The sequence below is a fragment of the Artemia franciscana genome, chromosome 9 (assembly GCF_032884065.1).
Source record: "Artemia franciscana chromosome 9, ASM3288406v1, whole genome shotgun sequence".
Taxonomy (NCBI): domain Eukaryota; kingdom Metazoa; phylum Arthropoda; class Branchiopoda; order Anostraca; family Artemiidae; genus Artemia; species Artemia franciscana.
The window spans coordinates 17,377,843-17,390,561 of NC_088871.1; the positions used below are offsets into that span (position 1 = coordinate 17,377,843).

The following is a 12,719-nucleotide window of genomic DNA, read 5'->3' on the forward strand; positions in this document are numbered from 1 at the left end:
TTACATTTTTCCGCTTCTGTAGCTTAAGTTAGTCGCAAAAAAACAAAAACAAACATCATTTTTAAAGCTTGGCTTTTGTCAACCGGTCTAACTATGGAAGAGGAGGGAGGGGGGGGGGGGGGTATTGGCTTAACAGGGTACGTAGCTATAATTTAAAGTAATATTAACGATTATTATTTCTTAAAATCATGTTAGACATTCGTAGGCATAACTCAATCTCCATCATGTGTTTTTTTGTTTTTATTTTTTTTAATACAAAAGAACATATTATTTTGTTACGTAAAGTGAACTTAACGAAGGATTTTGCCACAACAAGAATAGGAAATATCTTAAAACTATCTTTGAAAGTGAGAAAAGAACACGCAACATATATTGGAAAAAAAGAATCTTTTTAGATACTATAAGATTTAGAAAAAACGGACTGAAGATTTGTAATCAAAATCGTCTCTGTTCAAGGATATTTATTTTAAGATTCAGTTTAACTTATGTGTCACTCAACATGTTTTGGTTTTCCATAGCCGAGATATACTCTGGGTTGGACTCACTCTCTTGAAGAAAAATTATTTAGCCTTTTTGGTCCTATGGAGAACCTAATTTGAGTCATACATACTGACATACCTTATTGAGCACATTTATTCTTGAAGTACGGTAATAACGAAAAATACACGCTTAAGAATGTGTATTGTTTTGATAAAGCCGAAGATTAGCTAGTGTAAAGAGTGGAAGGGGGGTGGGTGCATACCTTCTCATGTTTAGGGCAATGAGATTGCTTATTTAGGTTTTATCTGGGCCCTTACTTTCATGCCCAAAGCTTTTCATTTATTCTTTTTAGTGTTGTTATCCCACTCCTAAAGTCCGAGTCACACCAGTGGGACGACGTGGTAAAACAGCTTAGTCGAAATAAGAAAGGAACTGAAGTACGAATCAGTAAAGACGGTAGTTTAATCAAAGCCTCTGAAACTAATAAATTTTTACTCAAAGTTGTACTGCTTACTCAGGCATAAGTGACGAACAAATGAGTGACATTATTAATAACTGTAGTATGGATGGAATCGTAGAGGCGTCAGAAATGGCAGTTTTATATGCAGTCGGACGGCTACGTAACAACTGCCTTATACCCAGGTGAACTCCCCGTTAAATTACTGGAAGAATACTCACCTTGCCAAGCCAATCGCATAAGTAACGAACCAATTTTCTCTGAACAATTATTTTTAGAGACCTTTAGAGGCGTGTATATCCGAGTTGTACCGAATTTTAAGTTACCCTATTCCCATATCAATAACTCCCAACCTAGCGAAGGTAGCTGAGGGTTCTATTTGCCATTCTCTGTTATAACAAATTGCCCCTTCGATAGATCCGTACCAATATGGTTGCAGGCAGTAGGATGCCAGTATATCTGGTGTAAATGTACCACTTAATCTTTAAGTTGCTGAACATTTTTAATAGTATTGCCGATTTACTTTTTTGTCTAGCTATGGAAACGCATTCGACCTTATCAAACACCTGACCACATTGACAAATCTGGAAGAGATGGGAGCTAAAAATCAACTAATGCTATTAGTGAGAGAATTTCTACGGGGCAGATTGCAATCAGTCTGTCCTTTGTTTGCTGAAGATACCTGCTCTGAGTTGCCAGAACTAACCTCCAACTGCCCCAAGGAATGAAACTAGATGCTCTTTTATCTTTTGCCGTCGTCAATCCAATCTTATCAAAATTCGAGGAGCGTTTTGAGTTCGTTGACGACTTGTCTGCACTTCTCAAGTACACAGTCCATGCGGTTGCAAAGCAGCAGTTTGACCTGACTTTTTACGGACTTCCTCACCCAGTATGAATCAAATGGTCTACAAGTGAATGAACAGAACTCGAAAGTTCTACGATTCTATCCATTTAATGAGGACATTACAATTCCAGATGTGCCGTTTCCAACAGTTTCCTCTGGAATAGTCTTCGGTGTAACATTTACAGGGGATTGCACATAAATGTCACTACTCAATCTAGAGTTTATAAGCAGGTTGGGCTTCTCGGGTCGCCAATACCTACTGGTGTATACAACTTATATTAGGCCTAACAGAGTTCAATCTAGAGTTTATGCGCAGGTTGGGCTTCTCGGGTCGCCAACTCTTATTTGGCGATGTATACAACCTATATTAGGCCTATTCTCAATATTGCTGTTCCATTCGAGGTCCTCAAACTAAAACAATGCTACATGTCAGCAAAACTAGAATATGTTCAAAACATGCTATTAAAATAGTACTCGGACCCCGCTTCAGCAACCAGGAAGGTGCTCTTGGACCCTTGAACTTGGCCACATTATTCGCTCGAACATATGATTTAATACTGACATTTAGGAAAGCTCTACTAGCAAACGAGAAGCACTGATCTATATTTCCACCCTCTGTACAGAGCAGGTGAATTACTAGGCATCACAATAAACTACAACCCATTAAATGTCGTAGGAATAGATTAGTAAACTTCCTCTTGTATTCTATAAGCGTATTTAACGAGTGATCTTTTTTCCCTCTCTTTTTCTATTTCTCTTATAATTGTAAAAGTAGCATCATGTAGCGCTCATTTTTTAGTGCTAGAATTGCTATTTAAATAAACAAATACCAAATATTGTCAAAATCTTTATTTTAAAATGACGGATAAGTATTGACTTGATTCATGACTTATAAGAATGTACAAATATTAAACGGACAAATTTGTCGATATTTTTAAGCAAGTTTGACATAAATAGACTATTTAAATAGTCCTCGGCGCAACAGGCAATTTTTATTGTTATTTATTCTGAAAATGTGACCGAGTAAAAAAAAAGACAAAAGCAAAAATATGTATTTTGTCTTTGTTCTTTTATCACAGCATAAACCCACTGTTTTTTTTTATATAGGAATTGTTTCCAAACCCGTCAAGATGAAGGCTACCACAAAGATGGTCTTTATGAATCTGGTTTTAAAACGTTGCCAACCTTGGCCTCCTCCTATAGCATTAGTGACGACCAATTGCCAGATATAGATGCTTTTACGAGCAGATCGAGGCATTTTCACCTAAGTGCCAGTGTCAATGCTGAAACAGGTAATATTTTAGGCTTTAGTTTTTGAATCTCTTCTTCAGCCAGGGTTGTCACTGGCCTTGGTGGAAAATAATGAGACAAGTCACCCAAAATTCACTAGATTATAGAAAAAATCGCTGATAATGAAAATGTACTTAAATTTGTGTCGTTATCTGGCCGTATTTTTAGTGGAATTTTTTAAATGGTTTCTGCTTGGAAGTATTTATTTTTACTAGCACGCTGTTGAGTTAAAACTAGGGGATTCAACTCAATTTAGTGAAAGACAGGATAAAACCTAAGGTTCCAGAATAAGGTAGCTTGTTTTTCAGTGGATTTGATTTCAGTTGGTGATGCTAATCCTGAACAGAATATCCCAAAATAAACATATTTTTTTAACATCATAAATTGGTCATTAAAGGGGCATGGTATGGACCTATTTTGCTTTTGATTTCCTATGAAACAAAGGGTATGCTAAAGGTCAACCTTAGTGAATCTGAGGAATGGAGGAACGAAGCCCTGACAGGAAAAAATCTGATTTGTGCAAGATGCAAACTGTTATTTACATTCTTGACAAACAATGTATAAAATATTCTGATTGGACTAATTCATTAATTCTAGCAAAAAGAACTAAAAACCAAAGACCAAATTCTACCGTCAAAGAATGTTACGTCAGCAAATGTTTTCTGCAAGTGCACCAGCTCATCTCTTTCTCACGAGATTTCTCAATCCTAATCTTCTTGACCTTACACCAGGACCAGACAATTCCCACCTCACTTGGCATTTCAAACTCAGGTGAAACAGGGACATTTGTTTAACCCTAAGCTCCCCAGACTTACGGGAGATATTCCATTCTTGTTTTACCACTTGTTAAGGTGGTGTGACAAACACCTTTACAGACAGCTTGCTTTGATTACCTCAATGAGGAAACTAATAGAGAAAAGGTTCTAAAGAGTGCATTCTTTTGGAGCTGTGTATAATATATAGTATAATAATAATATTTATTTATAACTCACAGAATACAATGATACAACTGTGGAGTAAACCCAAAAAAACCCTCATAAACATACGATTCTATAGTATAACAAATAAATTAACTCAATTCAAAAAATGCAAAAGAGGGTCAAAAACACCAATTATTTGCTGAGTTCTAAAACATAGATCTGCATATATTTGTTTCAGTTGCGAGGGCGCAATGTCAAATTTAGAAACGACTCTAAATGACCGAGGCAGACGCAGCAGCTATTTGCAGTACTTAAAATATCCTGAGCATATTTTCTTTGTATCCTTCTGGCGAAGGAGGAAGGCAAAACCAGAAAGATAAAAACAGCAGGGGCACAAAAACTAGAATAAAAACGCCTAAGTCCTTTTCCGTTATACCGACCTGGATTGGGTGAAATTTGTCCATGACCAACCCGCATACTTCTCAGCACGCTGGACGTAATACTGGAGCGAGTAGACGAAAATGACTTGGAAAAAGATAGACCTAACCATTTAATGGTTAAATTGAACATGGTATAGTTGAAGAACTCGAGCAAAGAAGCGATGCTGCTGAAGGACTCCAAAACACAAAAACTCACATTTGGCAGCATTAATTGAAAGGCCTACGGCGGACAATGTGGCTGAAAACAGGTCAAAGTTGGCAATTAGATCTTGTTTTGTCCGGCTAAGAAGCAGAACATCAACAGAATAAGCAACGTGACTAATGCCTGAACTATCATTGTAAAAAAACTGACGGTTGAAGACGTCGGAGACACGAAGCTAAAACACACTTAAATATGCTTGGAGATAACACAACACCTTTCCTGACGCCTTTTTTAACAAGAATATGCTCCCCTACAGTACCATTCCACTTCATCCTAACTGAAGAATTAGTATTTCATTACTTAAGCACCTAAACAACAGAAAGGTTAGCGCCAAACGCTGCTAGAGAATACAAAGGATTTGAATGAAGTACATAGTCAAAAGCACTAGATATATCAACAGTCAAACTATAGAGGGGAGTTTTTTGAGAAACAGCTTGTTTCATTAGCCGACCCACAATATGGCGAGCTTGAACGCAGCCCGAACCTTTAGTAAAACCAAGCTGGAAGGGCGTAGAATCGTATTTGGAGTTAATGGCCGCTAGCAGCACATATTCAAATAGCTTAATAACAAAACAAGACACAGTGATAGGACTGTAATTAGAGCAAGCACTGGAGTCCTTACCTCTTTTAACAATGGAAGATGTACAACCGGACAAATAACTATTTGGCACAATGGACTGTGCCAAGCACATCTAAAACAATAACTGCAAATGCTCCAGTAGTTCAGGACAATCATAGCAAGAAAACTTGAAGGAAAGAGCATCATTGTCGAGAGACTCCTACTTATACACTCGCTTAAGAGCATAGATGGTATAGCACCAGAGGATAGCACCAGATTCCACCGATAGCACTTGAGATTGGTTGATGCGAATTGGGAGGCCTGACTTGACAAGTTCTTTTTAAATGATTTTTGAGATTTAATATTCATTAATTAAATGATTAAATGAAAGCAAAATATTTTTATAATGGGAAACGAAATCACATAGCCGCAAGGCATTCAGTCTCGCTCTACGCATGAAATACTTGTACTCTCGTTTGGTTTTCTGCTTTATTTGATGTACTGAACCGGAAGGAGGACGATCACAGGCTATCCACATGCGGAGCCAAAACTTAGATTTTTGTTTAGCCATCATCACTTTATTATCAGCCCTCCACAATGGATTCCGAGTACCCGTTCGCTCGCGCTCAGAGAGAACAGCTTTTTTTTAGCGGCAGACTTGAGACAGAACACTATTTGCTGATAATACGATTTGATATCTATCCGAGTTGAAGTTGTATATACAGATTTTTGCAATAAGCGGAATGGTACCTTAATAGATAATAATAACTGGGACAATGTCAATACATAAAGGGAACATTGGCATTTCCCCAATTTATCTTTGAGAACCACTTGGGAGAGTTTTGGCGCAGAGATCTTGCCATAGAGCAGTACAGTTGGCATGTGATTAATAAATTATCGTCGTCAATTTTAGAGTCGTCCGCATGAACGGTTGATGGAAGTAGAGTTAAATCTGATACAATTACATGATCAAGATTGGAAGTAAGACCACCATGATTGTGAATATAAGTAAATAGAAGATCTTTTTCAGCCTGATGGAATCCTCCGGACAGTGAATCGAGAAAAATTTTAGATTGGTCAGGATTAGATAATAAGTCAGTATTCATGTCTACGGCGAGAACCTATTTGGTATTTTGTTTTGAAAGGTTGCTAAGTAATGTTCGTTGGCGATTGCCGTATTTTATCGCTAAGATGTCAGCATCACTTTGTAATAATATCGGCTGAGTGTTATTTCTGAAATAGATGGCCAGAGCTCCTATTGATCTACCACGGGTTTTCTGGGTCGCTCTTAAGAAAGTATAATGGGCCCGAAAACCCTTTAGGCTATCAATATTCACTTTAGAGAGAAAGCCCTTCTGTAAAACCACAATATCATTGTCAAGCAGCTTAATAATTAGTAGATCCTTGTCTGTCGTACCATTAATATAAAGGGACACGAAGCTAAACTGAATTTGAGCATTTATTTATTAGCGTTGTAGAGAGCCGATCAGAAGGCTTTGCAAGCGTTTTCCTTGGAACTCACATGAGGGTCAGAACATCTGGAAAACCTGGGACGTGCCAGTGAGCAGGGACAAGCTCTAATCCGGTGATCAGTACTTTGCGACGTAAGCAACGACGTGGAATCGATTGTAAGGGCTTAGCGCAGAAAATTTCGTATCCAATACAGATTCCCGACCCCAGGACCGCGTTCAGAGCGGCGTTTCTCTGATTGGACTGCTCCAGCTGTTTTTTTTATTCCTTAAGTTAAATTTGGGGTCGATAAAACCTTGTGTTTGAATTTAGTTAAGTACTAAAGGCACTTCAGACACTCGTCCTAGGCCAGGGATGTTTCGAAAAGGATGTAAAACTGCGCAATAAGTTTTAATTTGGGCCTGAAAACTAATTTCAAGGTTTTGGAGCTCTCCTCTTTGAACACCTTCTTACCCTCTTTTAAAATTTGTTTATGTACGTTAATAATTTGAAAGATTTTTTCTGTGTTTCAGACATTCCTATGTCTCCGGCGTTTTCATCGTCGGATTTAGTAAAGGATCTTTTTGTTTTGCATTGGATGAATAATAAGGAGATGCATTTTACTATGAGAATTGAACAGCTTTTAGAGGTTAGTTTTTTTTCTCAATCTGGATTTGTGTTTGTTATTATTTTCGACGTAACGCCTTAAATAAGGTATCATTTTCTCAGACTACACTGGTTCAAATGGGGATAAATTCATTTATTTAGACAGCGAAAACAGGTACAAAAGTCTATAAATTATAAAGTCTATAATTTTCGCTGCGTAAAATAAATGGATCTGTCCCCATTTGTTAGTTACTTGTTCTTCTTATTATTAAATTTTAAATTTGTTGATCTAATCAGATTTGATTAATAGCCTTATCTATTAATTTAGCTGTATTTTGGTGGGTGAGCGGTATGGGGCTAATTTTTCTGTAAGTATAGGAACACACTGACGTTATGTCCAACAATGAAAGACTGTGCCACATAAGTATTTTTAAGACTAATTTATTTTGCACCCTTCTGGGGTTTTTTCTCCCTCTTGTTTTCTTTTGAATAGATAACAAGCTTGATCTTAAGAATAAATAACTTTCTCCTACGAAGATAATGTTTAAAATATCTAAAGCCGAACTGGTCTACCGTGGCGGAACCACAATCTGGAAAAACAAAGAATCAGTGACCAGTTGGAGGAAAGGCAGAATGATCAACCGATTATTTTGGTTTTATACTACAAGGCCTCGCTAGTGCTCAGCAATAGAGAATCTAAATTATAACACAAAAAAAGAAAAAAAAATGAAGATACTTCTCAAAACAGGAAAATACTTCTATAAAAATACAGATAAAATAGTGCTACAAGGTTGTATTGCAACACATATGGTACTTTCGTGGTTTTATTCATGGAGTAGCTATTGTATATAGAGCTTTGATTTTTTTTTTTTTTAATTTAGATTTCTTCATTTTTTAATTTTTTTTTTGTGTTTAGGTTCTGTCTCTCTCAATAATGAGAACGTCCTGTTGTATACAGATCAAACATTTGTTTGATTGTTTTTCTTTTCTTGCTAGTGGCAATAGACCCCTTGTTTTTTAAGATTTTCTTCTTTGGTTTTGCAGTTAATTTTGGCCAATTCATGTCCGCGATAGATATTTTTGGGCATAGTATTGTTATACCTCTGTCATGTGTCTGTATTTAATGCTGTTTTGCGTAATACTTTATGACGATGGATAAAAATTATACTTCTAACCTGAGATAACGATCCCTACTGTTTTCATTTTTCGAACCAAAGGCTGTATAAAGGATTATTACGGATTGTTGGATTACTTTGGAGGAATTCGCCTGACAATAGTTTATGGGTATAGTTATGCCGTCTTGGCAAAGACCAATGGATGTATATAAAGTCCTTGCAGTTTGAGTTCATTTAATGGTAACTGCTAAATGGCTTATGGGCATAATAATCTTTTTTTTAGCGTAATAATAGATATGTATATTAGTTGTATGTACAAGTTTTTTAAGCCGCCGGTTTTGGTTTAATGTAACTGACAACCATGCTTCATATTTTATGTATGCGTTTTCCCCAAATCGGCCGGAGCTATAGTGCTTTGGAAAATTGTAGTCTATGGTATGTAAATTGTGTATGTATTTCGCTTCTTCTATTAAAACTGCTTATACCTTCCCTCCAAAGAAAAAAAAAAACGTTTTGGCAGTAAAGCTATGGGGAATGTTCTTGCCTGTCATTTTGACGAGAAACTTGAGCTCCTAGCTAATTATGGGCTAATTAATTAGCTCCGGCTAATTAAACTTAATTTCAACGGCGTTGTAAAGTTTGACTAAACCGATTATGCCTCTGTGGTGCCGATTCACTTCAAAGCCTCTTATTCAAATTAAGTCTACACTGTAATCACTTGTGACTTGAACATAAAATAATTTTTTGTGTACGTGTATTTAATTAGCAATATTGTGGATATTTGAATGAAAATAGTTGAAATTCTACTTTTTTTTAACCTTAAATGGATTCTAGACGAGATTAGTACGCCTAATGGGTCGGGTTGGATAGGTTCGCCTGTTTCTTCACCATTGTTGATCAGGTACTGAAAAATATTTTGAGCAATATTTTACGCTTTACATTGAAAGAATCCATTTTTCATTAAACGAAATATATTTTCAAGTTCTTTGCTTAAAAATGCCATGCCAAAAACGGAAGAGCTGTCGGGCTTATCCCAGTTATATTTTGGTTAGCGAATCTAATGTTTCAGGTGTTTAGGTGAACACTCATTTGTCCAGGGATTTACATTACATAGCACCAAATCGTGGGTTTTATTTCGGTATAAAATAAGTAAAATAAAGGTACGTCGTCTTTCAAATGGAGTCGTGATATTGGAAATTTTTATCCCTACCATGACCAGTCTCCTCTATTCATTATGAAGAAAAATATGATTACAATTTTGAACAGTGGCTAAGGATCCACAAGAAGAGCCCTTCTCACTTTCCAACTCATTTGCCAAAAGTTTCAGACGCACATTCTTGATTTTAGCCTGATGAAGTCTATGTTTCGTCGCATTAACTTTGTTTTATATAATCGGTAAGTATCCTTAACTCGCCGTTGATCGCTAATCTGAAAAAGTCAGATTACGTCACACTATGGCCAAACGAAGCGAGCATTTCTGCGGAATACTTTTAAAACCAGTCAGTGGTTTTTTGGATGCTAACAAGAGTGTATCTTATGCTAAGGTTTGACTCTTTCTCTTAACTCTACTTTTTAAAATAGTAAAAAACTTTAGCGTAAAGAGCGGGGCATTGAGGAGGAAAAGCCCTTTTCATATACGAAGTAATTTCTGTTCGTTTTAAGTTTTAATGTCGCTCCTTACTTTTAGTTACAAAACTTGTTTTTTTTAATTTAATTTCTGAACGTTTTTGAATTAATGCATGTTTTGATCTTGGCTCTCCGCACATAAGTAATTAAAACGAAATTTGTATTTTTTTTGGCTAATTGGCTTTCTGATAGTTTTAATAGGAAGATTTTGAGAAAAAAAGAAGTTAGGAGTAGGCCTAGTTGCCCTCCAATTTTTTGATTGCTTAAAAAGGCAACTAAAACTTTTAATTTCTTATGAACATTTTCATTTGTAAAAAATATACGTAACTTACGAATTAACTTACGTTACTAACTCCAATATTCGTAAGTTTTTATTGCGTATATGGGGGGGGGGGGTTCAACCCCTCGTCAATACCTCGCTCTTTACACTAAAACTAAAAAAATTTCCCAATTCCTTAAGAATAATCACAAAGGCCGTAGAATAAATAGTTGAAATTACTAAAAATACTTTGGCGTATAGACCGTGGTATTACGAAGAGGTAAACGCCTCATATGCGTAATAATTTCTGTCTGTTTTAAGTTTAAATGATGCTCCTTACTTTCAGTTGAAAAAAATTTCCATATTTATTTTTTCATTGTTTTTTCAAATAATGCTAGAAAATCCTGCACCCCCTTCATTGAAACTCTTCCCCTATGATAAATCCCTCCATGGAAAGATCCTCTCACGTAACCCCCCATCAATTTCTTCCCCCCCCCCCCCGAACACAAAAAAATCCCCCTGAAAACGTCTGTACACTTCCCAATAGCCATTACTATATGTAAACGTAGGTCAAAGTTTGTAACTTGCAGCCCCTCCCACGGGGACTCTGGGGGAGTAAGTCGTCCCCAAAGACATAGCTATTAGGTTTTTCGACTATGGTAAATAAAATGGCTATGTCAGATTTTCGATCTGGTGACTCTGGGGAAAAATGAGCGTTGAAGGGGGCCTAGGTGCCCTCCAATTTTTTGGTCACTTAAAAAGGGCACTAAAACTTTTGATTTCCGCTAGAATGAGCCCTTTCGCGAGATTATAGGACCACTGAGTCGATACGATCACCCCTGGGAAAAAAAAACATAAAAAAAACAAATAAACACGCATCCGTGATCAGCTTTCTGGCAAAAAAAGGCGAAATTCCACATTTTTGTAGATAGGAACTTGAAACTTCTACAATAGGGTTTTCTGATACGCTGGATCTAATGGTGTGATTTTCGTTAAGATTGTAAGACTTTTGGGGGTTTTCCCCCCTAATTTTAAAATGAGGCAAATTTCCTCAGGCTCGTAACTTTTGATGGGTAAGCCTAATCTTGATGAAACTTGTATATTGAAAATCAGCATTAAAATGTGATTTTTTTAAATGTAACTATTGGTATCAAAATTCCATTTTTTTAGAGTTTCGGTTACTATTGAGCCGGGTCGCTCCTTACTACAGTTCGTTACCATGAACTGTTTGATTACGAGTTCTATACATAGTTTTGTAACTATACCATGTTTTGTCTTATGGTAGGAAGATCGGGTTAAAACTTTCAGAAAAGGTTTTTTTCTTTTTTTTTGGGGGGGGGGGTAAGGGGACTTATATTTTTATATTTATAGAAGGGGTAGCGTTTCTATTAAATCCGGTCACCACAAAAGAGCATACGCTGCGATTCTTCCCTTTTTATGCGTGTCATCCGATAAGCTCTTTGACTTGTAAACGATCAAGTCCATGAAATTAGCAACAATGGGGAAGAAAACATGGATTATGAGAAGTTAATTCCCATGGCGATGCTGAATTGGAATACCGTAAATTTTGTTACTAGATCTAAATGCTTAGATCTTGAATGACTAATCGAAGCATTTGTAAATCTGTTTAATTGCAAAACTGATTTTGAATGTCAGATATTATATAGATGGTGTTATATTTGTAACAGAAATTACTTTAATTCTACTTTTCAACAATTACTCTGTGAGACGGATCAGCTCGGTTATCAGCTAACCCAGAGTTCGGGCTCAACTGCAGAACACATTGCATGGTTTGGAACTTGATTCCGGTGGTTATTCGAAAGTGTCAAGAAGTAGAGATGAAATATGTTTTTATCTGTTAGCATTTTTCAATTTTAGGAATTTGCCAATGAATTAGATTTTGATGTAGAAAATGAAATGAATACTCAACAAACAAGTATACCCCAATCAGAGCTGGGACTTACAAAGAGATCAATGAGAGCTACCACTGGAGACTTGACAAAGTTTATGAAGCCTTCGCCTAAACCTGACGACTTATTTAATGAAATCGGCCTTGAAGCCTCCACACCCTCTGGTTTAAGGTAAGCTCCATTCAATGTATTAGGAAAGTATAGAGTCGCTATTCCTGTTTATTTTATTTGAAATGAAATACTTAACTTCAAGGCTTAACTTTGAGACAAGAAGAGGCTGAACTTTGTGACATCTTTATTAATTAATTAAAATTGGTATGTGATCAGAGAATACAGAATAATATGTCTTATAGTTAATATTTTAATAATAATTGATTACTGCAAAATGTGCTTTTTTAAATGATTCTTATGGATTGAAAATATAATATTTTCAAATCGAGGAGAAGTTATTAAAAGGTGGACGTCAAGATTCTTTGTGATGTTTTGCGCTGTTAGTAAGGTAGGCTAGTACGCTGTTGGTTCAAGTAAATCGGTGGTTACCAATCTTTTTGTACCGGCGCTG

The 12,719-nt window shown here is 36.4% G+C and overlaps 2 protein-coding genes across 2 annotated transcripts in view; both read left to right on the forward strand.

Annotated features, from left to right (window-relative positions):
- Window positions 1–12,719, forward strand: part of LOC136031074 (uncharacterized) — a 217,251-nt gene that overhangs the window by 134,510 nt on the left and 70,022 nt on the right. The window lies entirely within an intron of this gene.
- The window catches only part of LOC136031532 (dmX-like protein 1), a 158,981-nt gene that overhangs the window by 101,812 nt on the left and 44,450 nt on the right, over window positions 1–12,719 (forward strand). Inside the window, 3 exon segments of the mRNA XM_065711202.1 lie at window positions 2,889–3,073; window positions 7,175–7,290; window positions 12,126–12,328. Coding sequence (XP_065567274.1) covers window positions 2,889–3,073; window positions 7,175–7,290; window positions 12,126–12,328 — 504 coding nt within the window.